The sequence below is a fragment of the Dasypus novemcinctus genome, chromosome 18, assembly GCF_030445035.2.
Source record: "Dasypus novemcinctus isolate mDasNov1 chromosome 18, mDasNov1.1.hap2, whole genome shotgun sequence".
NCBI classification, from domain to species: domain Eukaryota; kingdom Metazoa; phylum Chordata; class Mammalia; order Cingulata; family Dasypodidae; genus Dasypus; species Dasypus novemcinctus.
This window is the reverse complement of record NC_080690.1, coordinates 59478404-59503917: the sequence shown is the minus strand read 5'-3', so window position 1 is coordinate 59503917 and position 25514 is coordinate 59478404. Positions and strand designations below refer to the sequence as shown.

The following is a 25514-nucleotide window of genomic DNA, read 5'->3' as shown; positions in this document are numbered from 1 at the left end:
GGAGGGAATAGAAACCAAGACTGAACCCAGCTCTACCTGTGTCCACAGACCCTAGAGGTTCTTAATGGGGGCTCACTTGGCATTTGAGGCAGGACAGTTCTCTCAGTGGGAACTGTCCCAGCGGGGCAGGTCACTGAGAATTATTCCGTTTAGCTGGCACCAGATAACACACTGTCAAACAGAGTGGCTTAACACAGTAACCATGATTTCAGCAGGACCTCTCCTGGATCTGGGGTTGACCAGGCCCAGCCCCGGAATTCTCACTCCGGGCTTCGTGTCCCGTTGCAGCCTGGGGCATCTGAAGGCTTACTCGCTCCCACGTCAAGCAGGTGGGATGCAGAGACTCGACACGGCCGGGCTGCTCGGGCACGTGGGCTGGCCCGCACGACACCCTGGGCACGGCCAGGCTTCTCGGGAGGTGTGCTGGAGGCGGCTCGCGCCAGCTCGTGGGAGTTGGCTGCGCACGTCTCTTTCCAGCGCCACAGTTTGGGGACTTAACATCTGTAGCTTGAAACCATCCCTGGTGGGTGGATTAAACAAATGCCATAAGCCTGGCCTCCACCAGCCCTCCCCTCTCCTCTCGAGAGTGGGGTGTTATACATTTAGCAGCACCCCACCCAGGCCCGCAAAGGCACCGGTCCCCGGAGAGAGGCCAGCAGAGGCTGTGTCCCCTTTTATGTCCCAGCCCCAGAAATCCCTCGTGGAGTCACTTCCGCAGGGCCCGGGAAATTGAGGCCATCCCCCCGGCCTGCCCGGTGGCCCAGTGTGCAGGGAGGGGGCGAGGGGTCCATCCTTGGATGTGATGGCAAAGTCCTGGAAGAGCAGGTGAGACTGGAAATGTTACCACAGCCAGCCACTTGGGGAAAATACAGCTGCATAGCAGCCTGGGTCCCCGAGAAGCCAGTAGCATCCCCCAGCCCCCCCGACCCCTCCCCCGCCAACACGCGGCACCCGCAGCCCTTGGCCTTAACTTAGGCACGCTGAGCAGCCGCGGGGTCCTGTTGTTCGAGGTTCCCCTCGGCCTCAGCAGGACATCCCCAGCAAGCCCTCTGTACTCGGAGTGCTCATGCGGTGCGTCTTGTTAAGGTCCTTGCTCCTCCGTGTACTGCGGCTGCCTTCGTCGTGCAAGGGGCTCCCCCCGGCTCCAGACACCCCACGTTGGCCAGAGACCAGCCGTTCCCGAGAAGAGCAGGCCGGGAACTGGACACTGGTGAGTCTCCCGCCCCTTTTAATGCGTGGGTTCTTAACCTCTTTATTCCACAGACCCCTTCGCCAGTCAGGTGAGCACCACAGACCCCTTCTCAGAAGGGAGCGGCAGAGAGTTTTATGGCACTCAGCATCGAAGGGCAGAGAAAAGAACAATGGGAAGTTGATTTTTTTTCAGTTGGAGCTCACAGACCCCCTGAAATCTTAACCCCTGGTCAGGGACCCCTGTTTTAATGCAACGAGTAACTCTCCACTGGGGAGAGGCACGAGCGGGTGTCACCAAAGCCTGTCTCTGCGACTTCAGTCACTCTAGTGACGGTGCCATAGCCACTGACGACTTGCCCTGCACAGGCTTATTTCCCTTTTTAGAAAGAACTTTAATCAATTTATTTAAAAATAATAACAGCTGCCATGAATTGAGCACTTGCTGGGTGCAGGCACATAATAAACATTAGATCCTTGAATCCTCGTAACCCCGGGCAACCTCAAAGAATGGTTCTGCCCATTAAACGAGATGATGGGATTCAGTGAGTCGATCCACTTTAAGCGCTCAGCACGGTGGCTTAATGAGGATCCAATAAATGTCACCAAATGAAAATATCACAGCTAAATAGTCGCTGGTCCCTTTTATATGTCATATAATAATAATAGCAACTAACGTAATTTAGTGTTTAATATTAAATGAATATCACTCTTACTTACCAGACACCAGAAGCTTTTCTTGATTGCTTTACAAAGATTAACGCACTTAATCCTCACAAAAACCCTCTAAGTAGGTACCATCATCATCCCCAGCATCAGAAGAGGAAACTGAGACACGGAGAGTTACGTGGCCTGCACTCGGTCATCTAAGTGGCCAGCAGCACAGCCGTGGTTTGCGCCGGGCAGGCTGGAGCCAGGCACTGTATTTTCATTGCTAGGCTATTCTGCCTCTCAGCATGGGAGGAAATGAGTTTCTCACTAGGTCTGGGAGCTAGCCACTGAGTTCTTGTTGAATAAAACTGTGCATCAGTTTTCGCATCTGTGAATTGGGTGTCTGATGTGATAGTTCATTCATTAGTTCATTTAACATCTATTTATTGAACAGTTAACTGTGTCTCAGGGGGCTGGGGATATAGACTGCAAATACAGCAGTGTGCAAAAAAGAAAGAAAACACACAATAATCTCTGCCCTTACGGAGATTACAATGTGGAGAGAAAGACAATAAAAACATATATAAGTAAATTATATATACTTTGAGTGTGTTAGAAGGTGATAAAAGGGGAGCAGATGTGCCTTATGCAGTTGAGCGCCTGCTTCCCACATGCAAAGCCCCAGGTTCAGTTCCCACTGCCTCCTAAAAACAAAAAAACAATGAGCAAAACAAATGAGAAAACCAACTCAGGGAGCCAACGTGGCTCAGTGGTTGAGCGCCAGCTTCCCATATATGAGGTCCCGGGTTCAATCCCCAGCCCCCAGTACCTCAAAATAACTAAGTAAAGTAAGTAAGTAAATAAATAAAAAGAAGGCAACAAGAGCTTTAGAGAACTTTTAGAATAGGGAAAAGGGATGGAGGAAAACGTGGGTGGTGGTGGTGACGCCATGAAACCGTGGATAAGGGGGCCAGAGAAGGCCTCAGGGAGAAGGTGACGTTTGAGCAAAGACTTGAAGGATGCGGGGAAGTGAGAAAAGAAATCATCCGGATCCACACAGAAGGAACAGCTCCGGGAGCTACGGAGGCTGATGTGACTGGGCAGGGTGACCTAAAGGGGGAGCAGTGGGAGATGAGGGCAGGGAGGTGACAGGGGCAGAGTACGGGGGGGGGTGGGGGCTTTGTGGGCCACTGCGAGGGCCCTGTCCTTTATCCCACGTGAGACGGAGTTGCCGGAGGGCTCCGAGCAGGGGAGGGCTGGAGCCTGCCTCAGGCGCTCCCTGCGGCTGCGTGCAGGGGACAGCAAAGAGGCCGGTGCAGCAGGGAGGCAGAGGGGCTGCCACCAGGGACCAGGTGAGAGCTGTAAGGCTGAAGGAGTCACCAAGGCCGTGAGCGTGGACAGGGAAGAGAGGAGGTCCAGCACCGGAGCTCTGACAGTAAGACGGGAAGAGGCGGGAGACGCAGCCAGGAGCCCACCTGCGAGCCCCCGGGCAGGCCGAGAGGGCTATGGCATCTGGGAAGCCGGGTGAAGCAGGCATGGTGACAGTGGCAGGCTGCTGGCAGGTCAAGCACGGTGAGGACTGAGCAGCGGCCCCTGGCTTAGCCCCAGGGAGGTCACTGGTGATCCTGACGTTTCAGGGGCAGGGGAGAGAGGCAAAGCCTAATTCGAGAAGACTTAGGAGAGAAGAGGAAGAGAAAATATGGAGGCAGTGAGTGTGGGCTTTTCTGAAGGTTTACTATAAAGAGAGCAAAGAAATTGGCTGGAGCGGAAGAGGAGGTGAGATTAAGAGAGTTGCTTTGAAGATGGGAGGAATGATACTGGTGGAGGCTGACGGAATGACCCAGCCTAGAGGGGGCGCAAAGGCGCAGCAGAGAGAAGGGAGGGTTGGGAGGCGTGGCCTGAAGCAGGGCGCGAGTGGCCACTAACGTAGGGCAGTCACAGGGAGAGCAGGCACGTGGGCACCGGCGCAGATGGGTGGCAGGTGTGTGTGTGGGGGCTGCTGTGAAAGTTCACTTCTCCTGGCTTGTGTTTTCTCTGCAGAAGCAGCAAGGTCAGCAGGTGACAGTGAAGAGGGGAAGGACTGGTTAGGGGTTGGTGGGGGGAGGCATGAAAAAACTGTCTAGAAGAGAGGAAGAGCAAGTGGGCAAGAGGGTAGTTGTAACACGACTGCCAGCCAGCATGAGGGACCTGCTTGATGGGCACAGTCACAAACCTGAAGTGAGACTAGCCAGGGGCTGTGTGTTGTCTGCCAGCTGCCTCGCCCCGCGTGGGTCCAGGCTCCCAGTGGGTGGAGGCTGCATGGAACCAGCGTGGTGCGGGAGGAAGCCAAAGCCGGCGGGTATTGAGGGTGCAGGCCAAGAACGTTCATGATTAAGCACCATGATTTAAGCTGGGAAAGGCAGAAACGAGGACAGGAGGGGGTGAGGGGCAGTGAAAAGGTAGAGGCAAAGGATGGGAGCTCGCAGGGCATGGAACAGGGTGGGGCCTGGGATACCGGAGGATGTAAGCTGGGAAGAGAGCGGGTGAGGGTGGAGAGAGGCGGTGAAGCCGAGATTCTGAGGAGGCTGCGGTTATGGAGCAAGTCCATGTGACCATAGGATGGAGGGCTCAGGAGGACTAGGTGACCGGCGACAGGAGGCCCTTGAGCCCCCAGGCGGGGGAGGGTGAAGGATCATTCACCTGGATACAGAAAGGCAAGGAGCAGTGATGGCCTCAGGAGGCCGCGCGGTGAAGGGTCTACTCTGACAACCGGAGAGCCACAGCTGGGGTTTGGCGAAAGTGGGGGTAGAATGGTCTAGAAGCAGCACCGAGGAACAAGGAGACCTACCCACTTGGAAGGGCAGCAGGAGAAGGCAACTCTCCAGGGAAGAGCGGGCTTTGGCTAAGAGCAAGAGGGTGGAGAGCTGAGAGAAGAGTGAGGAAATAAGATGTTGCTGAAGAGAGGCCCTGAGGCCCTGAGGCCCAGCAGTTGTGAGAGGAGAGGTGGGGTGAGGCTGGCTTCCTCCTCAGTGGGTTTTCCTCATGGGTCTTTAGTGCCCCTGTGGCACAAGGGGCGCTCCCTGAAGGTGGAAGCCGTGGTTAGCCGCCCGGATGGGGTCACGGCCAAGCCAGAGGTCTTTGGTCCCTGGGGAGGGGGCGGAGCGTGGCAGGGATAAGCTGATCCCTCTCTTTCCTGCGGAGCTAGGGCGCGGGAGGTGGGTGCCCGCTCATGGACCTCGCGGGGACTGCCAAGCCAGAGGGGCCTTGCGTTCTGGGAAGAGAGGTGGCCAGGCTGCACTGACTCACCGACCCCTCCCCATCTGCAGGGCGCCGACGACGGAATATGGGCGGCCGGCCCTCGCGGCAGCGGCGGCCCGCGGACCCGCCCTTGGCCCTGGACGCGCTGCCCCCGGAGCTGCTGGCGCAGGTGCTGAGCCACGTGCCGCCGCACGCACTGGTGACGCGCTGCCGCCCGGTGTGCCGCGCCTGGCGCGACCTGGTGGACGGGCCCATCGTGTGGCTGCTGCAGCTGGCGCGCGACCGCAGTGCCGAGGGCCGCGCACTGTACGCGGTGGCCCAGCGCTGCCCTTTCGGCAGCGAGGACAAGGAGGAACTCCCGCTCTGCGCCCTGGCGCGCTACTGTCTGCGCATGCCCTTCGGCCGCAACCTCACCTTCAACTCCTGCGGCGAGCGTGCGTGCCGGGGGCGGGGCCGAATGCCGGATGGGCGGGGCTTGGGCGGGGCCGAGGAGTCCAACGGGAGGGTGGGGCGGAGCCAAGACGGGAGGAGCCAGGAGGCGTGGAAGAGCGAAGAGGCGCTTGGTAAGGGCAATGGGATGGGCCAAGGTGGGCACGCGCAGAGCTAGGGGCGGAGCTTTGGGGAGAGACCAATCGGGGCGGAGGAGCCAGGGACTGGGGGCGGAGCAGGATGGACAGAACGCCAACGCAAGTCAGAGGAGGCAGAGCGAGGGCGGGGCCGTGGTTGGAGTGCGCGGGGCGGGAAAGGTAGTCCCCGTGGGCGTGGCTAAGGAGGGAGGTTCAGGGGCCGACTAAGAAACAGATTGGGCGGCTTTGAGAGCGCGTGGAAGGGTGGGGCTGGGTGGGCGGGGCCTCGGTAGGAGGAGCCAGGCGCCGGGATGGGAGGGTCTGAACTGATGGGCCGGGCTTAGTCACGCTGTCATGGGCGTGGCCAGGAGTGCCCTGCTTGAGGGGCGGGGCTAGAGAAGAGGCCAGGTGGGAGGGGCAAAGCGCAGGGGGACGGGCCGGTGGGCGGGGCTGTGGCGAGGCAGCGCACGCGCGGACCCAGTCGGGTGGTGGCGAGCACTCTGCCGGCGAATCTCAGCTGTTTGGCCCTCTTCTATCCCACAGAGGGCTTCAGAGGCTGGGAGGTGGAGCACGGTGGGAATGGCTGCGCCGTGGAAAAGAACATAACACTGGTGCCCGGGGCTCCTTCCCAGACCTGCTTTGTGACTTCCTTCGAGTGAATGGCCTTTGATTCCTGCGGCCAGGGTCTCGAGGTGGGAGGCGGACCCTACCCTACCGTCCTCATCCTCACCGTCACCCACCTTTACTCTCCTTCCCTCCTCCATTCATTCAGTCAGTCGACAAATATTGGTACCTGGCTAGCCAGGTACCAGGCACTGTTTTATCTGCCAGAGACCCAAGGGAAAATCAGAAAGACCATGAACCTGCTGTTTTCATTTCCATTTTAGATGTGGGCTTAGGAAGAGGCATTAAGGACATTGGCAGTAAAATAAGAATAATAATGACAACACAGCAAACATTTCCAGGGCTTACTCTACCAGACGCTGTTCTCAATGCTGTCCATGTAACTCTTCCAATTCTCACAACTACCCAGTGAGATAGGTGGTGGTATCCCCAAAGAGTACCCAACATCTAGTAAATGGTGGGGCCCAGATTTGAACCCAGGTAGTCTGGCTCCAGAGCTTCTGATTGTGATAAATGCTATGAAGACAACCAAACAATTTGATTGGTCGATTGATTCTCCTTTATCCACAGACCCCATACCTGTTCTACATGTTCCGTCCCCCAATATGCAACCATTCTAATGGGGCATTATCCAGCTTTCTAGTAGTTCAAGATATATTAGGGGTGAAGTAATCTCTTGTTTTGATTTGCGTTTTTCTATTTACTATTACTTAAGCTTGTTAGCTTTTTAAAGACTTCCTGTTTTGTACAATTCTTCTTTTAAAAACTGCTGATATTTTCTATTAGGATTGATGTCTTTTTCCTGGTAATATGAAAGAATTCCTTATATATTCTAGATGTCAGTCCCTTGTCCATTCTGGACATGGCAGAAATTTCCTGCTCTTCCACCTTTATGAAGTATGACCATAGTGTTCTTTCTTGAGTAGAAATATTTTTAATGTGATCAAATTCACTTTTTTTTTTCGCTTTAGAATTTGTTTTTGAAATTTTGTTTTAAAAGCCTTTCCCTACCCCTAGATTAGAACAATATTTTCTTATCTTCTCTCTTTTAGTAACCTCATAGTTTTATCTTTCACAATTAGTTCCTTACTCCATCTTTGGATGTTGTATTAGGTAAGGATCCAGGTTTACCCCCTCCATATATTGGGCCAATTTTCCCAGCACCATCTATCTATGCCCATGGAATGATGGTACCACCTCCTCGTTTATGAAGTTCCCAGACATACCTAGGACTGTTCTCTGAGTCCTCTGTCCTATTCCCTTGTCAGTTTCCCCGTACTGGACTGATACTACACTTTATCTGCCATTAGGGCTTTGTTAACTGTTTTGGTCACAGTCCTGGCAGGAAAGAGATGGCACATGCAAATGAGGAGAAAGGGACTGTTTACAGAGAGGTGTCGGCAGCCCACAAGGGATACTGCAGGACCCCTGGCTGGTAACAGTGGGGAGAAGGGACCCTGCCACCCCTGGGCCTAAAAGGGGTGAGGGGAAGAAGCAGTTAATGAAACATGAAATCAGGGGACTATGAGAAGAGGATGTTGACAGAACTGGGACAGCGATCCCACAGATAAAGCCAGAACAGTAAATACTGTAATTTTACTCTCTTCCCTCCGTTCATCTGCTGGAACTTGCCAGTGGCTGACCCAGCCTGGCAAGCAAGACCAGTCCCTACAAGCAGAACCACCTTAGACCTTGACCCATGTACTTTAGAAGGCCCCAGAATTCCCTGTTCAGACACCTAATGGGTGGGCCTTCATTTTACCCACGTCCTGATACCCACAAATATTAGAGGAAGGCCTGCATACACTCAGCCTCCCAGAGCCCACAACAAGGGGGCAAACAGGAGGTGTTAGGCTCACCATAAATCTTCACGCTTTGCTTGTAGAGCAAACCATGAGGGGCTACTTTAGACAGAGCTGCCAAGGGAGGCTTCCTGGAGGAGGTGGTTTCTAGGCTGTGACTTGAATGACAAGGGGCGGCCGTGTGCAGCTGTGTGAAGGCAGCCACGGCACTGTCAACCCCCTCCCCATCCTCCCTTCTCAGCTGGTGCTTCAAGAGGCAGCTTGTGGACCTGGTGATGGAGGGGGTGTGGCAGGAGCTGCTGGACAGCGCCCAGATCGAGATCTGCGTGGCGGACTGGTGAGTGGAGAGTGGCAACCTGCCCCCCAGCACCAGCTGCAGGGGCCCCCACCAACCCCATGGGGTCGCTGCAGTTACTGGGCCCCTACGCAGACGGGGCTGAGACGTGACGCTGCAGAGCCAGCCAGGGGCAGAGCCTCGGTAGGCCCAGAGCCCCCACTCCACGCCCCTGCTCAGCCGCTTCCCAGCAGGCCAAGAAGCTGTTGATGTGCCATCACAGACGGGCTTGGCTTGGTCTGAAATAAGGAGCCCCTCTCCCCCTGTCACCCCCAACTCAGCGCTGATGCTCAGGGTTGTGGAAGTCCAAGGCCTCGGAAGGGCCGGGAGCACTGTGCCCTGAGCACTGAGTCCCAGAGGGGGCAGAGTTGCAACAGGGACACGGGCTGGCTTCAGAGCCTGTGGGCTTACAGCGAGCTCCCTCCTTCCCAGAGCAGCCAGGCTCCTCCCCAGAAAATCCAGGTCTTCCCTGGGGCTCTGGTTCCTCCCTGAGGCCCCCAGGCTTCTTTCCCTCCACAGCAGCCAGATGTCTGTGCCCTTGGGCTCCTCCCCAGGGACACCCAGGCTCCTCCCCCGGGGTTCTGGGTCCTCTCACTGTGCTTTTCCTTCCATTTCTGGCGACCCGAAGAATCCACCCCAGAACACCTAAGCTCCTCCCCAGGTTCTGACTCCACCCTCAGAAGTACCCAGACTCCTCCCCCAGGTTGACTCCACCCTCAGAAGCACCCAGACTCCTCCCCTAGAGGTGCCCAGGCCAGGTCCTTCCTGCCCGAGGTGTGGGTGTGTGCTGCCCTCATCAAGATGCAGGGAGGCCCAGCCCTCAGCCTCCCCCCACCTTAACCCAGAGAGCTGGGTGGGTGACGGGGGCCTGGAGGCTCACTGCCACCAGGCAGGTGGGGGGCCAGAGAGAACTGCAGCTGCATCTGCCGGCTCAGGGTACGCCTCCTGGATGTGTACGAAAATGAGGTGGTCAAGTTCGCGGCCTCACCCAACCCGGTCCTTCAGTGGACTGAGAGGGGCTGCCGACAGGTGGGTCCAGACTGCCGTCCTCATCACCCCTGACCTCAGGGCGCACTCGCCCCAGCCTCTGCCTCTGCTCTTTCCTTGTCCGTTCTCAGCACTGCTGGACACCCTCTAGTAACAGCTAACAATTCCTAACACATCTTAGGCCCTGTTCCAAGAGTTCTACCTATTTCGTTCCCTTGGCTCGACAGCCTCGTTGTTGAACATACATTTATTGAGCACCCCCTGTGTGCCAGGCACTGCTCTAGATGCTGAGGCTGGGTGGACAAAAGCCCTTGCCCCATCCCCATGCCAAAGCTGAGGAAACTGAGGCACAGAGCAGTTAAATGATGGGCCCAAAGTCCCACTAAGGCGTGTAGAGTCTGATTCAAGGTCAGGCTGCCTCCTGGACCTGTGCTGTCATAATCAGTGCATCTGTTACTGAAGGAACCACTTAGATCAGATGTTCTTAACCAGGGGTCCATGGACCCAAAGGTTTCAGGGGGTCTGTAAGCTCAAAAATAATCAACTTATTATCTGTATTTTCTCTTAACTCTAAGTGAAATCTAGCATTTCCTTCACTTACGAATGTAAGCAATAAATAAATTTCAGTAGTATTCATTTCACCTGACTGGCAAAGGGGTCCAGGGAACACAAAGGTTAGGAACCCCTGGCTTGGATGGTCTTCCTGCTTCCGCCCTTGGCCTTTCCCCCATAGACACAGCACCAGAAAGATTCCACTGAGAAGTCAGCCCAGTCCCGACTCTCCCTTCTCGTGACCCTCCTGTGGTTCTGTCGTGGAAGAAAAGCCAGTCTTCCCGTGCCCCACCAGGCCTGCAGTCTGCCCCGTTACCTCCCTACCCCTCACCTACCGGCTCCAGGCACCCTCCCACCTCAGGGCCTTTGCACGGCTGTATCCTCAATCTGAAACACTCTCCCTCCAGATCCCTCTCCTCCTGTAGGTCTCTGCTCAAATGTCACCTTCTCAATGGGCCTTGCCTGACTCACTTCATAACCTGTCTCCTCGCAGGATGCTTTCTGTCCCTTACCCTCACTGATCTCAGTCAGCAACTGAGTTCCTCACTAGCATGTCAGCTGCACGGGCTTTCTTCCCGGCTGTGGGCCCAGTGCTGACTCGGTCCTTGAAGTATCTGTTGAAAGGATGGAGGAGCACCCAGGCCCTCACTTCAAACCTCTTTGCCCCACAGGTCTCCCATGTCTTCACCAACTTTGGCAAGGGCATCCGCTATGTGTCTTTTGAGCAGTACAGGAGAGACACGCACTCCTGGGTGGGGCACTACAGCGCTCTGGTGACCCACTCCAGCGTGCGGGTCAGGATCCACCTATCCTAGCCAAGCAGGCTGCCAGACACCCCTGTCAACCCAGGGCTTTGCAGCCAGGAACCAGAGGATGCCCGGGGTTGGTGGTGCTGGGGGGACCCTTCTGGCCTCTTCTAGATACACATTCCGAGAACCCCACTCGCTGCTGCTTCAGCATGGTGGCCCACCAGGGATCACAAGCCAGAGATCTACTCGGGTTGTGCAGAGATGGCCTCCTCAGCAACCAGGGGTGGGGGGCACACATCAGAGACTAACCCAGAGGCACTTACGTTAGTTTGCCAGCCAAGTGTTTTCTCACATGTGGCAGTCAAGAAACAAAGGCCAGGAAGCAGACATGGCTCAACTGATAGAGTGTCCGCCTACCATATAGGAGGTCCAGGGTTCAAACCCAGGGCCTCCTGGCCCACGTGCAGTGCTGATGCACGCAAGGAGTGCCATGCCACCCAGGGGTGTCCCCCACGTAGGGGAGCCCCACATGCAAGGAGTGCGCCCCATAGGGAGAGCCACCATGTGTGAAAAAAGCGCAGCCCACCCAGGAGTGGTGCCGCACACACGGAGAGCTGATGCTGCAAGATGATGCAACAAAAAGAGACACCCATTTCCCAGTGCCGTCAAGAATGCAAGCAGACTCAGAAGAACACACAGTGAATGGACACAGAGACCAGCAATAGGGGGCGAAGGGGAGAGAAATAAATCTTTTGAAAAAAAGAAAAAGAAACAAAGGCCCAACCAGGGCTTCTAAGGGGGGGTGTTGCCGAGTCTGGGAACAGGGAATCTTGTCGGCACATGTTGGGGGAAGCTGATGGCTGGCAGGGTTCGGAGAGGCCAGTCAGGACAGAGACCGATGAGGCCTCAAGGGACACCGTGGCCACCGTGTTGGGGTATCCAGGATTCAGCTGTGAGCATGTGGAAACTGCCTTCTCTGCAACGACTGCCAGCATCACCCCATCCGCATCTCGAGCCCATCCGGGCCTAGCGGGCGCTGGTTCTATCAATCCTCGCAGGCCAGGCCCTGCGTTTCTCTGCTGACCCGAGCTGTGTCCCCCATCCCTACCTCCTGGCCCTGCCTCAGGGGCAGCTTGCATCAAGCCCTCTTGTTCAGACTCCTGGTGCCAGGTCTACCAGGAAGGGAAGTTCCCCAGCCTCTGACTCCCCGTGTCTCCCATTTTCCCAGCTGGGCATACCAACAAACTAGCTCAAGAAAATTGGTGCTGAATGTGAAGTGAGGCCGTTTGGGTCTGTAATGTATGCACTTGTCTGCCCCTAGCTCGGATCCTAAAAAGGCTTTGAGGTGTTTCTAATCATCTTCATGATTCTCTAGAAGGCTAAGGGCTGTGCAGGAAACAGGCAGTCTTAGGAAATACTGAGACGGTCTAAGACGTCATTTAATAGCTCCCGCGTCAGTTATCAGGTCCTCCCACAAGCTCTCAGACAGGAACCATTTAGTCCAGGCAAAAACAGGCTCAGAGTTCAAATGACCTGCCCAAGGCCCCACAGCCAGTAAGCAGAGAATGTGAGGCTTGAGCCAGAGTCAGGTTCCAGGGCCCAGTGATGTAAATGTAGCTCCCAGGTCTTAAAATCTATGGCGGCCAAGATCCTCTCATTCAGTCCTCACAGTCGCCAGCATGACCATCGGCGCCACTTTCCAGGAAAGGCTTAGGCCCACAGGGGAGATGGAATATTCCTGAGGTCACAGGGCAATTGAGGAGGGGGAGGTGGGACTGCACACAGGCATGCACCGGCCTGATGCTGATACAGAGCAGCCGCTCCCACGCACGAAGCAGTGCACCTGATTCATGCTTTCCTCCCCCTTCAATGTCAACATGACAATTCCTGCCATTTTCCAGATGAGGAAGCTTTTGAGGGCTTCACCTGCCCAGGTCTCACAGCCCTCTGGAAAGTGGAAGTGGGCCTTAGTGCCACCTGCCTGTCTCCAAAGTGTAAAACTCATGCACACAGATCATCTAATTAAACCTTCAAGAAACCTTACAAAGCAGGTATTGCCATTTTCCAGGGGAGGCAACTGAAGCCAGAGGGCATGCCAGTTACCAAGGCCACCAGGAGAGCCAATGCATACAAGGCATCATTCCCACCACAATGGGGCTGGGTCTCTTTATTAGCACCCCTTCCCAGCAGTTGGCAGCGCAACGTCTCGCACCTCGTACCAACTCTACACTGGCCAAGGGGCTTTACAGAAGGGGCGCCTTTTCCTAATTCACACCCAGGACCCCTCTGGGCTAATGCGGTCCTGATGGAAGAGGCAGAGCCACATTTGAATCCAGGACCGGGGGCCTGAGAGCCCACATAGCTTTCCAAGGACCCTGCTGGGGGCTGGAGAGGAAGGTTCTTGTTCGGCACTGCCCAGTCCGCCGTGCCCCCGGGGGTCACTTCTTCTTCTGCACGTGGCCACAGTCGTACTTGCCCCGCACCACAGTGAGCTTGACGCCGGGCAGGTCCTGGGTGCGGCCGCCCTGCACCAGGACCACGTGGTGCTCCTGCAGGCTGTGGCCCTCGCCGGGAATGAAGCAGACGGCCTCGCGGCCCGTGCTGAGCCGCACCTGGCAGCACTTGCGGTTGGCCGAGTTGGGCTTCTTGGGCTTGCGGATGAAGGTGCGCAGAACCACGCCCTTCAGCTGCGGCCGCCCTTCCGTGGGGCCCAATTTCTTGGGTGGCTGCTTCGGGGGCCCCTGGCGGTGCATCTGGTTCAGGGTGGCCATGGGGCGAGCGGTCCGGAGGCAGGGGGCCAGGGCCAGGCCTGGGGAGACATAGCCAGGAGGGTGGGAGTCAGGATTCCAATGAACAGAAATAACAGGATCAGCTCGGTTTTGGTGTTCCAGGCACTGCTCCAAGCATTTTACAAGAATGCATCTGTTTAAGTCCAGGGGTGTTTGCAGATAACAGTAAGCAAAGCAACCACTGTACGTCAGGGTCTATTGTAAGCCTTTTACATGAAATTACACCTCCTATTCTGCAAGGAAGGTATGACTTTTAACGCTGTTTAAAAATTAATAGGGAAGTGGATGTGGCTCAAGTGATTGAGCTCCTGCCTACCACATGGGAGGTCTGTGGTTTGGTTCCTGTTGACTCCTGAAGAAGACAGCGAGCTGGTGCAATGGACAGGCATGGCAAGCTCACACAACAAGATAATGCAACCAGAGACACAAGAAGAAAGACATAATGAAAAACACAACAAAGCAAGGAGCAGAGGTTCCAGGTACCTCCTAAAGAAGACAAGCAAGACGGTAAGCTGACACACCAGGGAGGCACAGCAAGCTGACACATGATGGCATAACAATAGGCACAGAAGGAAAAGCACAATGAGAGACACAGCAAAAGCAGAGAACAGAGGTGGCTCAAGCGATGAGGCGCCTCCCTCCTATATCAGAGGTCCTAGGTTCAGTTCCCAATGCCTCCTGAAGAAACAACGGTGACAAACAGACACAAGTGCAAACAAAGAAGGGTTGGGGAGAAATAAATAAAAATAAATCTTTTTTAAATTTATTTTTAAAAAGTAATAATAACAGCGAACAGGAGGGAGCTGAGGTGGCTCAGGTGATTGAGCACCTCTCTTCCACATGGGAGGCCCTGGGTTTGGTTCCCAGTGCCTCCTGAAGAGACAACAAGGAGACACAGAGAGCACACAGCAGATGAAGGCAGAGAGCAGACAGCGACCGCAAACAAAGATGGGAGGGAATAAAAAAATAAAATGAATCTTTAAAAAAAAGAAAACGCAAACACAAGCACTGACATGGCATGGAGTTCTGCTCTGGACCCTCTACACAGAGTGACCCGTGCAATCCCCACAGCAGCCCCGTGGAGCGTTCCTGCCAGGTATCACTGATTCGTCTCACACCCACATCCAACCCATCCACAGGTTCTGTAAGCTCAGCCTTCCAGTGAGAAGGATCCGGCCCCTTCCCCTCTCCTCCACTGCCCCCCGCCCCCGCCCTCGTCCTGTCCACCCTCGTCTCCAGCTGGCCTACCTCCTGCTCCTCCCTGGTCTCTCTGCTCCTACACAATGAGCACCTTCCGTGTCCTGCCCCCATAGTGGGGACGCAGTGGCCTCTGAGACAGCCCCGGGCTTTGAGATCACAGCTCCATCCACCCGGCCATCTCCCACTCCTCTATGGCACGAGCAGGCATGCGCTTTCAGCACCCAAACTTCACACACAAAGCCCAGTCCAGGGCAGGTCCTGGCCCCACGGCCCACTCCCCAGAGTTACAGCAGCTTCCTCAGAGGGGACAAGACCTTCCCAGGAGTCTCCTCCTTCCTGGCTGCTTGCTTTTGGGGAAGATCTTCCACCTTTCAGTGCCTCCGTTTCCTCCCCGTACTGCAGGTGGCATGGTCATGTCCCCCTCCCCAGCACGCACTCTGTTCGGAAGGCTCTCGTAGGACTGAGGGCAGGGCCCAGCTCCTCTTGCCCACTGTTTTGATCCTGGGCGAGGGGCAAATGGAAGGTGCTTAATAAAGGTCTGCAGAGTGAATAGTGAATGAAATAGCACACACAGGTCCGTGAGGAGCACGTGATGTTTGTGGGAGGAATAAATGCCTAACTAAAGGACCCCTCTCACTGTCTGACACACACCAGACTCTTGCTAAACATCGGTTGAAAGAATGTCTCACCCAGGGGAGTTATTTAATATTTGCTGAAGAAATAAGTGGTGGACCCTAACTCCTCGCACTCACCTGATGCAAAGCAGGCCTTCCATGCAACTACTTAGCACCCATCCCACCTCTCGCCCTTGCAGCCCGAGCTGCCCTCAAACTCACCGTAAAAATATCCCTGATTTCCTCGGGGCTGTGGCAGAGGCAGGCAAGTTCCTGCGGGGATAACCCTCACCCAGCCCGTCTCTGCAGCCGCACTTACTTCTGCTCTGGAACGTGCTGAAGCCTCGCAGAAGGCCGGACCACGACATCCCGCCGCCTGGAGCTTCCTGCGTTAGGGGATGAGACACTTAGAAAGGAGGAGTAAAGCCAGGGTTCAAATTCTACCCTTCCAGTCTCAGAGCCTTCTGGTTAAATCTCAGGAAGTCCCTCTAAAGGTCTAACCACAACCCCTCACGCTGCTAACAGTAAATCCCTCCGTAAATTTTGCCTCGCTCGGAATGGGCTCCCGAGTACCCAAGTATACGGAGGACCAGAGGACTCATCGACCTCACCGACCCCAGCAGGGTCCGCAGACACACCGACGGCAGCCTCTAGCCCCTTCCGGAGACTCTCCGACACGGATTAGCTAGAGCTGAGGCTCGCGGAAACCGAAGGGGCGGGGCACAGGCGACGATTGGTCAATGACGGAGTCAATCTCGGCCTACTTCCCTCATTGACCTGTCTGAGGCACAGCGTGAAAGGCTTTCTCTAAGGCGCTCTCGCCCCTTCCAGGGTCTGATTGGCTCATCCCGAGCAGGACGGCTGCTTTGCAGTTGGTCTCAACGAGGAATGGGCGGGACGAAGGTGCACGATCGCTTGTCCCACGTCCAAGATGGCTGCTTCCATGGCGCGGCGCCTGTGGCCTCTGCTGGCGGGCCGGGAGCTCCGGTCCCGGGCTGGCTGCGTCTGCAGTCAGAGCCCAAGGAGAAATCTCGCTACGGAGAGACGGGACCGGAACCTCCTGTACGAGCACGCGCGCGAGGGCTACAGCGAGCTCCCGCAGTTGGACATGGAGCCTCTATGCGCATGCCCAGAAGAGGCCGCACGCGCTTTGGAGCTCCGCAAGGGGGAGCTGCGGCCGGCAGACCTGCCCGCGATCGTGAGTGCGCTTGCGCCAGCGGGCGGGAGGCGGGACCCGGCTGCTTTACCTTTTATCTGTTTTCTTTACGGAGTAACTGGACTTGCAAGATGCTCTCCAGCAGGGGACGTACTCCCGTCAGGAATCTTAGTTCTTTCCAAGTTTGCCAATTGGGCGGGTAACCCCAGCAGGTTATTATACATATGCCAAGGATGCTTCCTGTGTCCTGGGTGCTCACCCTACACCTTTTTCACAATGCGTGCTGGGTACCTACGGTACGCTGGGAACATACCATGTGCCAGCTCTTATGCGAAGCTTACCCTAAAACCACAAAGGAAAATAATAGGTCGGGGGCATCAGACGGGGGAAGGGAAGGGCAGGGAGGAGTCTTGCCTTTGAACAGTGAAAAGTAGAAACCTCAACCGCTCCACAAGTAGCAGGCGGGTAAATAGGTTTATTTAATGAATGCGTGTTTCCGTTGAAGACATTTACGGAGCACCTAATGTGTTCCAGTATTGAAAATAAAGTATTGAATAGTAATAAAAATAGCTAGCACTGAGGAGGATGGACCTCTTGTTTTTTGAATGTAATATTTACCAAAAAAAAAAGGTTAAAAAATAAATAAAAAGCTAAGAACTAAAACAAGGAAAGAAAAAAAAAAATAGCACTTACATAGTACTCCATGCTGGAGATGGCCGTATCCCTAAGCCCTGTGCTGAGCATGGTGGGATCCCCAAATCCTCCAGCCCTCTCAGACTCCTCTACCTCCCTCTTCCAAGTACTTTATATATACAAACTAGCCTTGTTTAATTTTCACAACAGCCCTGTGATGTAGGTGGTGTTGTTCCCAGCCCCATTTTATCAGAGGAGAAGCTGAGGCACAGAGAAATTGACTTGCCCAAGATCACACAACTAGTAAGTGGCAGAATGGGCATTTGCATCCACACTACCTGGCTCCAGAGCGCACTCTTTACGCCACTGTGCTTGCTCGTGAGCAAGACAATCCAAGTTCACAGTCTAGTGAAAGATGCAGATGTTTAATCTACAATTATAGATACATAATTGTCCTCTCTATTAAGTGCTGTGAAGGAAAAGTAGATGGCAGTCTGGGGGGACATCTCAGAGGAGGTGGCATTAGGCAAAGAGCTGTGGAATGAGTGCAAGTTAGCCAGGGGAAGAGGAAAGAAGAGTGTTCTGGGTAGAGGGGACCAGCTGGGCTCACACAGCCTGTCACTGCAGAGCAGCTAATTTAAAGTTTTACACCCATTAGCAGGGTTTTCAGACCAAGAGTAAAAAATGCATTACACGTCCTGACCCAGTACCCACCCACGACTGAGACAAGCTCCATTGACAGTTCTTGCTCTTACCATGTTTGATACATTTTTTTTTTTTAACTTATATGTGTATACTACCTGATTTTTTTAGGAAGTACTGAGGATTGAAACTGGGACCTCATACGTGCAAAGCAGGTGCTCAATGACTGAGCTAAACCCACTCTGCCTGATTTCATTTTTAAAGTGTTGATTTAGAGATCCTAAACTAATGGGTCGCATCTAACAGGTTAGAGCATCAAGTGTTAAGAGGAATATGGCATGGGATTTCTTCCTGGGGGCACTGGGGAGCTCTGAGTGCCTGTAAGCAGGGAGATTGTAGAAGAGCTCTCTGGCTGGAGGGGGTGAGTCTGAAGGCTGGGCAGCCAGGACACGGCCCGTGTGGCAATGACAGGGCCCTGAGTGGGGCAGAGCAGGGAGGTGGATACAGATCTGATGCATGTTCATGAGGCAGAATGGACAGTTTCCGGGGCCTGGCTGGGGAGAGCCGGGCCATGAGGGGGAGCCCCCGGGCCCCTTCCTGGGAGGTTGGGATTCCTAAGGAGGAGGAAGAGCAGATTTGGGGGCAGATGCTTTCCACAGAGTCACTTTTGGACATTGCAAGGTCCAGGGAACTTCCACAGGGGGGCAAACCTCTGTGTCCCACTCTCGCCTTCTGCTTTCCAGCCCCAAAACGGCACCAAGTGCCGGAAGGAAAACTGAAGCCAGAGAGGGCAGAGGGGCTTTCCAGGGGATCTGGGCTCTCAGGGAGGGACTCCAGGGGTCTCTCCCAGCCCACCTTACTCCGCTGTGTTGAGGAGAGCAGTTAGCTGCTGGACCAGCCCCCGGGGCCCAGAGGGCATTCTGTCTCACATGGTATTGAGAAGTGAGCGGCCCAGGCTGGAGAGTTCTAGTACTGAAGGCAAGGAAGGCAGAAAGGGCAGCTGGGGACCGTCGGGGTCTCCGCCCCAGCCCCCCGCAGGCCCAGGTGCCAGTGGGCCAAGACTCCAGCAAGGAGTAGGGGGCAGTGGCTGCTTCACCACCTTCCCCTCCCATTTCCATCCCTAGATCTCGGCATGGCAGGAGCTGAGGCAGCTGCGGGAGCAGATCCGGAGCCTGGAGGAGAAGAAGGGGGCCGTGGCCGAGGCAGTGCGGGCGCTGCTGGTGAGCATGGGGGTCCTGGGGGGCTGGGGGCTGCGGCAAGAACACCCCTGGCTGCAGGTCACAGGAAGCCCAGTCTCCGGAGCTTGAACACTGTGCAGTGATGAACCTCGCATAACAGGCCTCGCAGGGCCAGGTGGCCTAGGGTGGGTTGACGAGCAGCTCTCCCAGCGTCTCCAAGCCAGGCCCTGTCCCTGGGCTGATCTGTCCTCACTTGACCCCTCAGGTTCCACGACGGCTGTGGGATGCAGCCTCCCTTTACACAGCTCCTAGAGGCAGGAAAGGGGGCCTTCCCTGGCTTAAATGCCATTTCGAAGGGCCAGGAGACCTTTCCTGAAGGCTGGCAGAGTGTCCTCCTGGCTTCTGGGCCCACACACCCCACTCCCACAGCCACATCAGCAGCAGCCGGGGAAATGCCAGCTTAAGCCGCTCAGGGTCCTGCTTTGGGCCGGACCCACTTTCCTGAGCTATAGGCTGCTGGGAAATAATAAACTGAGTCAGAGGCTATAAGGAAGGAGGAAGGAGAGTAACTGGTTCTGGGTTCGACAGCCAACAGCATCTGCCCCGGGGGCCTCAAACAGCATCGTGAAAATAATAGCGATCAGTGCACCAGGCACTGCTGAGGTGCTCTGCATACTCATTTAATCCACGTGACACCTTGGTGAGACAAATCTGTTTCTCCAGCTGAGGAAACTGAGGCCCCCAGCGGGTAAAACTGGCCTAAATCCCACAACCAGGAAGTGGGAGAGGCGGAAATCCCACGCGGACACTGGGCTGCTGTTAGCCTGCTGTTAGCCGCTGTGCTTGAAGGCCCCTCCCACCACTGATTCAACCCCCACCCCCACCCCCGGGCTACTGCTTCCCAGGTGGGCAGCAAATCAAAATGTGATGTGATCTTGGTCGCAGCTTGGCAAAAGGGGAACTGAGGCACAAGGTGGAGGAGAGGCCCAGCAGGGCTCACACAGCCAGTACTGGTAGAGCAGATGAAAGGTCAAGCAAAGTCTAATCTCCTGACCTTGCTTGACCTTTCACCTCTCTTTTTGTTCTCCTTCCGCCTTACCTTCATCAACCTCATCACCCCCTTTGTCTCTTTTCTACCAGGAAAATCAGGACAAGAATCAAGTGCATCAGGTATACAGAGAGTTCCTGTTCCATCCCTGCTGGGGTGAGGCAGAGAAGATACCCTATCCATCATGATTCCTCAGTTGTGAGTGACAGAAAACACAGCTTGAACAGTTTTAAGAATAAAAGCGACTTTGTTGGTTCATGAAACTGAAAAGGCTAGCTTCAGGTACAGCTAGATCCAGTCCCTGGATCTCTTGGTTCTGCTTTCCTCTCGTTATCAGACCAGCGTTCTCCCCTTAGAGATCAGGGGTGAGTGGCATAGCTGGGGGCGTTCAGGACACAGGTCACCGCTTCCGTGTTACATCCAGCCAGAGTCCTGGGGCTTGTTAGCTCAGCTTGGGCTGTGTGCTTATCTCTGAGCCAAGCACTCTGGCCAGGGCAATGGAATGCGCCAGCTGGCCAAGCCTGAGGCATGACCCCATGGTCAAAATTCAGGGGCCAGGACCAAAAGAAGCAGAAACAAATGTCCACCCCAAGGGTTCTTCCAGCAGGGATTGAGGCCAGACTTGTTGAGGGACTGCCCTACCCTTTCCTGGGTTGACCCTGCTTGCCCCACCCCCAGGACCCAGAATATCAGAGTCTGCGGGCACGGGGCCAGGAGATCCGGAAGCAGCTCATGCCCCTGTACCCCAAGGAGGCCCAGCTCGAGGAGCTCTTCTACCTGCAGGCGCTGAAGCTCCCCAACCAGACCCACCCAGACGTGGTGAGTGCATGGCTGAGCGGCAGAGGCGGCCGGGGCCTGCCCGGTGCCCCCTTCTCGTGACGTCCACTGTCTCCCTGCAGCCCGCCGGGGACGAGAGCCAGGCCCGAGTGCTCCAGGTGGTCGGAGAGAAGCCAGGTGGGCCACAGCCCAGGGCCTGGGGCAGGGAAGTGGGGGCCTCCTGGGGGGCTGCCGGAGGCGCAGACTGCATCTTCCTGGCTTGGCCGGGCGCGGCTGTCCCTGAGGGGCAGTGCTCACGTTTTCCTTCTCTCCTTCCCTTTACTTCATTCCACTGTCTCCTGGGTCTCTTTTCCTCTGTGCGTGTGGGCACGTGGCGCACGCTCGTCGGCCGTCTCTCGCACCCCCTCTTCCTCACTGCTGTTTCAGTCCCTGTCTCTCCGGGACTCTTCCTCCCTGATCGTGCGCCTCCTCCTCTGTCCTGCTTCTCTTTCCTTTCCTCTTCGCGTCTCCTCCTCTTTCCCAGCTGTCCGCCTCTCCTCTTCTGACTCTGCCTTGCTGCCACTCCTTGCCTCTCTCCTCTCTTCTCCTTCCTGCCTCTCTCTTCCTCCCTCCAGTTCCCTCTTTTTCTTTGTCTCTGTTTCTGACTCCATTTCCTCTCTTCTTTCTTTCTCTCCCTCTTTCCCCTTTCCCTCCCTTTCTCTGTCTTCCTCTCTGTCCCTCTCCATTTCCCTCTGTGTCCCTCTCCCTCTCTCTCCTCCCTCCTCTTACCCCATTGCTTTTTACCCATCTCCAGCTTTTTCCTTCCAACCTCGGGGCCACCTGCAAATCGGCGAGAAACTGGACATCATCCGCCAGAAGTGAGCGCCCGCCCCGGCCCCTCCGCCCCGCCGTCCCCGCCCCACCAGCTGGCAGGCAGCTCCTGCCTCCTCAGGCTGGGCCTGGGGTGTGGAACTGCCAGGACAATGTCCCCGCATGAATATTTGATGCTCCAGCTCCGTCTGGCATCCGGGCCCCTGTTGCCGGGTATTTGAGTGCCTTCCCCACGGCCCAGCCCTGGCTCCCACGTACCCACCTGTCTGTCCATCTGTTCCCCAGGCGCCTCTCGCACGTGTGTGGCCACCGCTCCTACTACCTGCGTGGGGCTGGGGCCCTCCTGCAGCACGGCCTGGTCAGCTTCACGCTCAGCAAGCTCGTCCGCCGGGTACGGGCCAGGATCGGAGGGCTGCCTGGAAAGGGTGACACTGAAGCCGAGCTCGGGGGGCGCAGGGGTGGGGGTGACCTGCTCCGCTCCAGTCATGGTTCTCAGGGCTTTGTGTTTATCGTTGGCACGTTTAATTCTTCAGACGACTTTATGAGGTGTGTACACTTTAGAGACGCGGAAATTGAGGCCTGCAGAGGGAAGGGAGCTGCGCAAGGTCTCACAGGTGGCTCGTGGAGCTGGTTCCAGAGCCTGCGCACATAACCCTCAGAGCCAGTGGCCCCCCTGCCTGTCCGCAGCACGAAGGGAGTGTTTGGAAACCATGGTGTGTGTTGAAACTGCAGGAGTCGGCTGCTTGCATGGGTTCTCATGGGCCGTGGGAGGGGCTCAGATATGTGCTGCAGGCACTGGGGAGCCATGGATGGCTTTAAGCAGGGGGGGACATGGTCAGACCTGTACTTCAGCTGCACAGTGTGGGGAGCAGAGGGGTTGAGGAAGCCGTGGAGGGTGCAGCAGAGAGGGCTGCAGTGGCAGGGACAGGCTGGGCCTGGGGGCCAGCTCCAAGCCCACTGCTCAGGTCCTCCCCAGTTTCCCCTGAGGTGGAACAGACTGGAATGACAGGGGAGCTGTTGGCTTACCTCACAGTGGTCCTTCTTCAGGCCTGAGCTTGGGGTCTGTTGGGGGGGCTCTGCGCCTTACCCCATCCTCTTCCCCCTTCACAGGGCTTCACCCCTATGACTGTACCAGACCTTCTCCGGGGAGCTGTGTTTGTGAGTGAGGCCCCCCCCATGCCCGGCTGCGTGCCAGGTCCCGTTCCGGCAGCCGCAGCCAGCCCTCCTGGACCAGCAGGGGGCCAGCCTGACCCCCAGAAGAGATTCCCTGGCTTGGCGTTGAGGGGACCAGGGCCATAACGGGAGGCCAGAGCAATTCCAGATGTTTTCCAGGGGAGGGGGTTGTAACTGCAGAGTGGGGGAGGATGGTGTTGCCCACCTCCTGAGCCCCACACCTGGCCTCCTCCCCAGGAAGGCTGTGGGATGACACCCAACGCCAACCCATCCCAAATTTACAACATTGACCCCTCCCGCTTTGAAGACCTCCACCTGGCCGGAACAGCAGAGGTGGGCCTTGCAGGTGAGCACCGCCCGGGTGGCGAGGATACCTCCTGTGTCCTCAGGGTCGTCAACCGGGAGCATCCCAGGAGGTGGGGGCTCCCTGCCTTGACCGCTCCGCATACCGACACGTGCAGGCGTATAGGTTGCCGACTGCAGTAACGATCAGCCGCGTGCCTGGGCGTGGAGTGGCACCCACCAGAACGGGTGCCTTTTCACATTCTCACCAAGGCTTCCTGTGGACTGGTGGCAGCCCAGACTGACCCTCTCCTGCCCCTTCCCTTCCTCCCAGGCTACTTCATGGACCACACCGTGGCCTTCAAGGATCTGCCAATCAGGTGACACCCGGTTCCTTAAGATCTCGTCCCCGCCCCTGACATTCGCTCGCTGACCTTACCCACTGCCCCCAGGATGGTGTGTTCCAGCACCTGCTACCGGGCAGAGACAGACTCAGGGAAGGAGCCGTGGGGGCTGTATCGAGTGCACCACTTCACCAAGGTTGGCGTATCCCAGGACTGGGGCGGGGGGTCACCCCAACTGCTCAGGGCGCCCTGACCCCTGCGCCCCCTGCCCTGCCCCAGGTGGAGATGTTTGGGGTGACGGGTCCCGGGCTGGAGCAGAGCTCGCAGCTGCTGGAGGAGTTCCTGTCGCTGCAGATGGAGATCTTGACAGAGCTGGGCTTGCACTTCCGGTGTGCAGGGGCCGGGGGCTGAGGAGGACAGCAGAGGGGTGGGCGTGAGCGGGGGCCTGGGTGGGGCCAGGTGCTCCCCGAGGGAGCCTGGTCCTTCTCCCCCGACTTGAACCTCACCCTTACCTTCTCCCGCTTTGCCCTTTTGCCTATGTTGGGATTACACGGAGGAGGCATGGGTGTAGGTCTGTGGTCCCATGTAGGATTATATGATGGTAGCAGAAGCAGTGCAGGCCCTTGTCCCCTGCTGCTCACCGTCCCTGGACGTGGCCTCCATGTGTGTGATCCAAGACGGCGAGTCACCAGCTTGGGCAAAGGAGGATGGGGAAAGTGGAGCACTCCCCTTCCCTTGAAGGGGGTGGCCCAGATGTTACGAGCCCTACATCCTCTCCCACTGCCAGCCACAGCTGGCTTTCAAGAGAGGCTGAGAAATGGGGACTTTCTGGGGGGGGACCTGTTACCAGAAAACCGAGTAGTGCTATTACTCCCAGGGGCGGAGAATGGAGCCCGTGTGCTCTGGACTTCCTGCCTTCTCCTTGCACCACCTTCTCCACCACCTCTTGCCCCTGCTTCACCACTGCCTCTTTGCCCCCGTCATCTCCTTGTTTACATCCATTTGCCTCTTTGGTCGCTGCTTTCTCTTCCCTCACCTCCATTTCTTCTCTGCCTCCCCTGCCCCGCCCTCTCCCTGGGCTACAGGGTCCTGGACATGCCCACCCAGGAACTGGGCCTCTCTGCCTACCGCAAGTTCGATATCGAGGCCTGGATGCCAGGCCGTGGCTGCTTTGGAGAGGTGAGCAGGGGCGCAGGGCAGGCACAGAGGACGCAACTCGCCCCCAGGCTGAGCCTCTGACCACCCCTCTCCCCCCAGGTGACCAGTGCCTCCAACTGCACAGACTTCCAGAGCCGCCGCCTCCACATCATGTTCCAGACGGAGGCAGGGGAGCTGCAGTTCGCCCACACGGTAAAGGCCCACACCTTCCCCCCTACCCAGAGGCCTCCGCTCCCCGAGACCCACACTACCCGGCCCTCCCCCCTGCCGCAGCGGGGCCAGCACCTGGTTCTGAGCCCCCTCCCTGCCAGGTGAACGCCACAGCCTGTGCTGTGCCTCGCCTCCTCATCGCCCTCCTGGAGAGCAATCAGCAAAAGGTACGGGGATGGAGGGCCCCACCCGGAGAGGCAGAGGGTGGGGGGCTGGGGCGGTGCAGAACTCTGAGGCCTGCTCTGTCCCCAGGACGGCTCAGTCCTCGTGCCCCCTGCCCTCCAGCCCTACCTCGGCACTGAGCGCATCACGGCCCCCGACCACGTGCCTCTCCAGTACATCGGTCCCAACCAGCCGCAGAAGCCCAGGCTCCCAGGCCAGCCGTCCTGAGCTGAGAGGCCATCCACACCAGCCCGCGGGGCTGGCACTGCCTCCCAGAGCTCGGGACCCTGCTCGCCTGGGGATTGTCTTCCTGGGCCCTCCCTGACATCGGCATTCCTTGCGTCGGCTCTGCGCCCGGGAACCTGAATGCCAGGAACCACCTCGCCTACCCCCTTACCCCAGACGTCAGAGCCAGTGAGCGACCCTGTTGTCATGGGGCTCCCAGCTCGCACTGGGAAGCAGGCCACCTGGAGACTTGAAGGCTCGGGGGGTGGGGAAGGAGCAGTGCCGAGTGGAAAGTCCCCAATAAAGGGTTAGCCCACAGGGCTTGGTGGATCTGTGAGTGAGAAGTCCCCTGCCCGACATCCCAGAGGTGCTCAACGGACAACTGCGAGACCCACACCTGGAAGTGTCCAGCACCCCAGAGGG

General features: G+C 56.8%; 3 protein-coding genes across 9 annotated transcripts; 2 read left to right on the top strand and 1 right to left on the bottom strand.

Annotated features, from left to right (window-relative positions):
- The first annotated feature begins 1103 nt into the window (after positions 1 to 1103).
- Positions 1104 to 12028, top strand: FBXO17 (F-box protein 17). Its single transcript, XM_058280221.2, has 6 exons — positions 1104 to 1210; positions 5145 to 5510; positions 6186 to 6297; positions 8310 to 8405; positions 9296 to 9431; positions 10613 to 12028. Exons 2-6 carry the CDS (start codon positions 5162 to 5164, stop codon positions 10754 to 10756), a joined length of 837 nt encoding a protein of 278 aa, XP_058136204.1. The 5' UTR covers positions 1104 to 1210; positions 5145 to 5161; the 3' UTR covers positions 10757 to 12028.
- Positions 12029 to 12097: 69 nt separating this feature from the next.
- MRPS12 (mitochondrial ribosomal protein S12) lies at positions 12098 to 16028 on the bottom strand. 5 transcript variants are annotated; one of them, XM_004481442.5, is made up of 3 exons: positions 15900 to 16028; positions 15613 to 15679; positions 12098 to 13499 (listed from the first exon to the last, which is right to left on the bottom strand). In XM_004481442.5, exons 2-3 carry the CDS (start codon positions 15659 to 15661, stop codon positions 13129 to 13131), a joined length of 420 nt encoding a protein of 139 aa, XP_004481499.1. In that variant the 5' UTR covers positions 15662 to 15679; positions 15900 to 16028; the 3' UTR covers positions 12098 to 13128. The 5 variants fall into 5 exon arrangements, with proteins under 5 accessions (XP_004481499.1, XP_071065355.1, XP_004481497.1 ...); XM_071209254.1 differs by having other exon boundaries at positions 15932 to 16018; XM_004481440.5 differs by having other exon boundaries at positions 15905 to 16011.
- A 52-nt stretch (positions 16029 to 16080) lies between these two features.
- Positions 16081 to 25421, top strand: SARS2 (seryl-tRNA synthetase 2, mitochondrial). Of its 3 annotated transcripts, none has more exons than XR_009181580.2 (16): positions 16081 to 16491; positions 18849 to 18944; positions 20043 to 20072; positions 20629 to 20769; positions 20850 to 20904; positions 21521 to 21584; positions 21823 to 21928; positions 22648 to 22695; positions 22952 to 23056; positions 23327 to 23372; positions 23445 to 23532; positions 23616 to 23725; positions 24422 to 24515; positions 24594 to 24686; positions 24768 to 24871; positions 24957 to 25039. XR_009181580.2 is itself a non-coding variant. In XM_058280213.2 (16 exons), the coding sequence occupies exons 1-16, from the start codon at positions 16182 to 16184 to the stop codon at positions 25092 to 25094; spliced, it is 1590 nt and encodes a 529-aa protein (XP_058136196.1). In that variant the 5' UTR covers positions 16081 to 16181; the 3' UTR covers positions 25095 to 25421. The 3 variants fall into 3 exon arrangements, 2 of the variants coding, with proteins under 2 accessions (XP_058136196.1, XP_058136197.1); XM_058280213.2 differs by having other exon boundaries at positions 24806 to 24871; positions 24957 to 25421; XM_058280214.2 differs by having other exon boundaries at positions 16143 to 16491; positions 22948 to 23056; positions 24806 to 24871; positions 24957 to 25421.
- Positions 25422 to 25514: the final 93 nt, after the last annotated feature.

Bases quoted from the DNA above. Each gene is read 5' to 3' on its own strand.
- SARS2 (XM_058280213.2), top strand. From the start codon at position 16,182: ATGGGCGGGACGAAGGTGCACGATCGCTTGTCCCACGTCCAAGATGGC. The intron at 21,585-21,822 runs GTGAGCGCCCGC...TCTGTTCCCCAG, and splicing joins CTGGACATCATCCGCCAGAA to GCGCCTCTCGCACGTGTGTG. The intron at 23,373-23,444 runs GTGACACCCGGT...CACTGCCCCCAG, and splicing joins TTCAAGGATCTGCCAATCAG to GATGGTGTGTTCCAGCACCT.
- MRPS12 (XM_004481442.5), bottom strand. From the start codon at position 15,661: ATGTCGTGGTCCGGCCTTCTGCGAGGCTTCAGCACGTTCCAGAGCAGA. The intron at 13,500-15,612 runs GTAAGTGCGGCT...ATGTCTCCCCAG, and splicing joins CAGCACGTTCCAGAGCAGAA to GCCTGGCCCTGGCCCCCTGC.
- FBXO17 (XM_058280221.2), top strand. From the start codon at position 5,162: ATGGGCGGCCGGCCCTCGCGGCAGCGGCGGCCCGCGGACCCGCCCTTG. The intron at 5,511-6,185 runs GTGCGTGCCGGG...TCTATCCCACAG, and splicing joins CTTCAACTCCTGCGGCGAGC to AGGGCTTCAGAGGCTGGGAG. The intron at 9,432-10,612 runs GTGGGTCCAGAC...TTTGCCCCACAG, and splicing joins CTGAGAGGGGCTGCCGACAG to GTCTCCCATGTCTTCACCAA.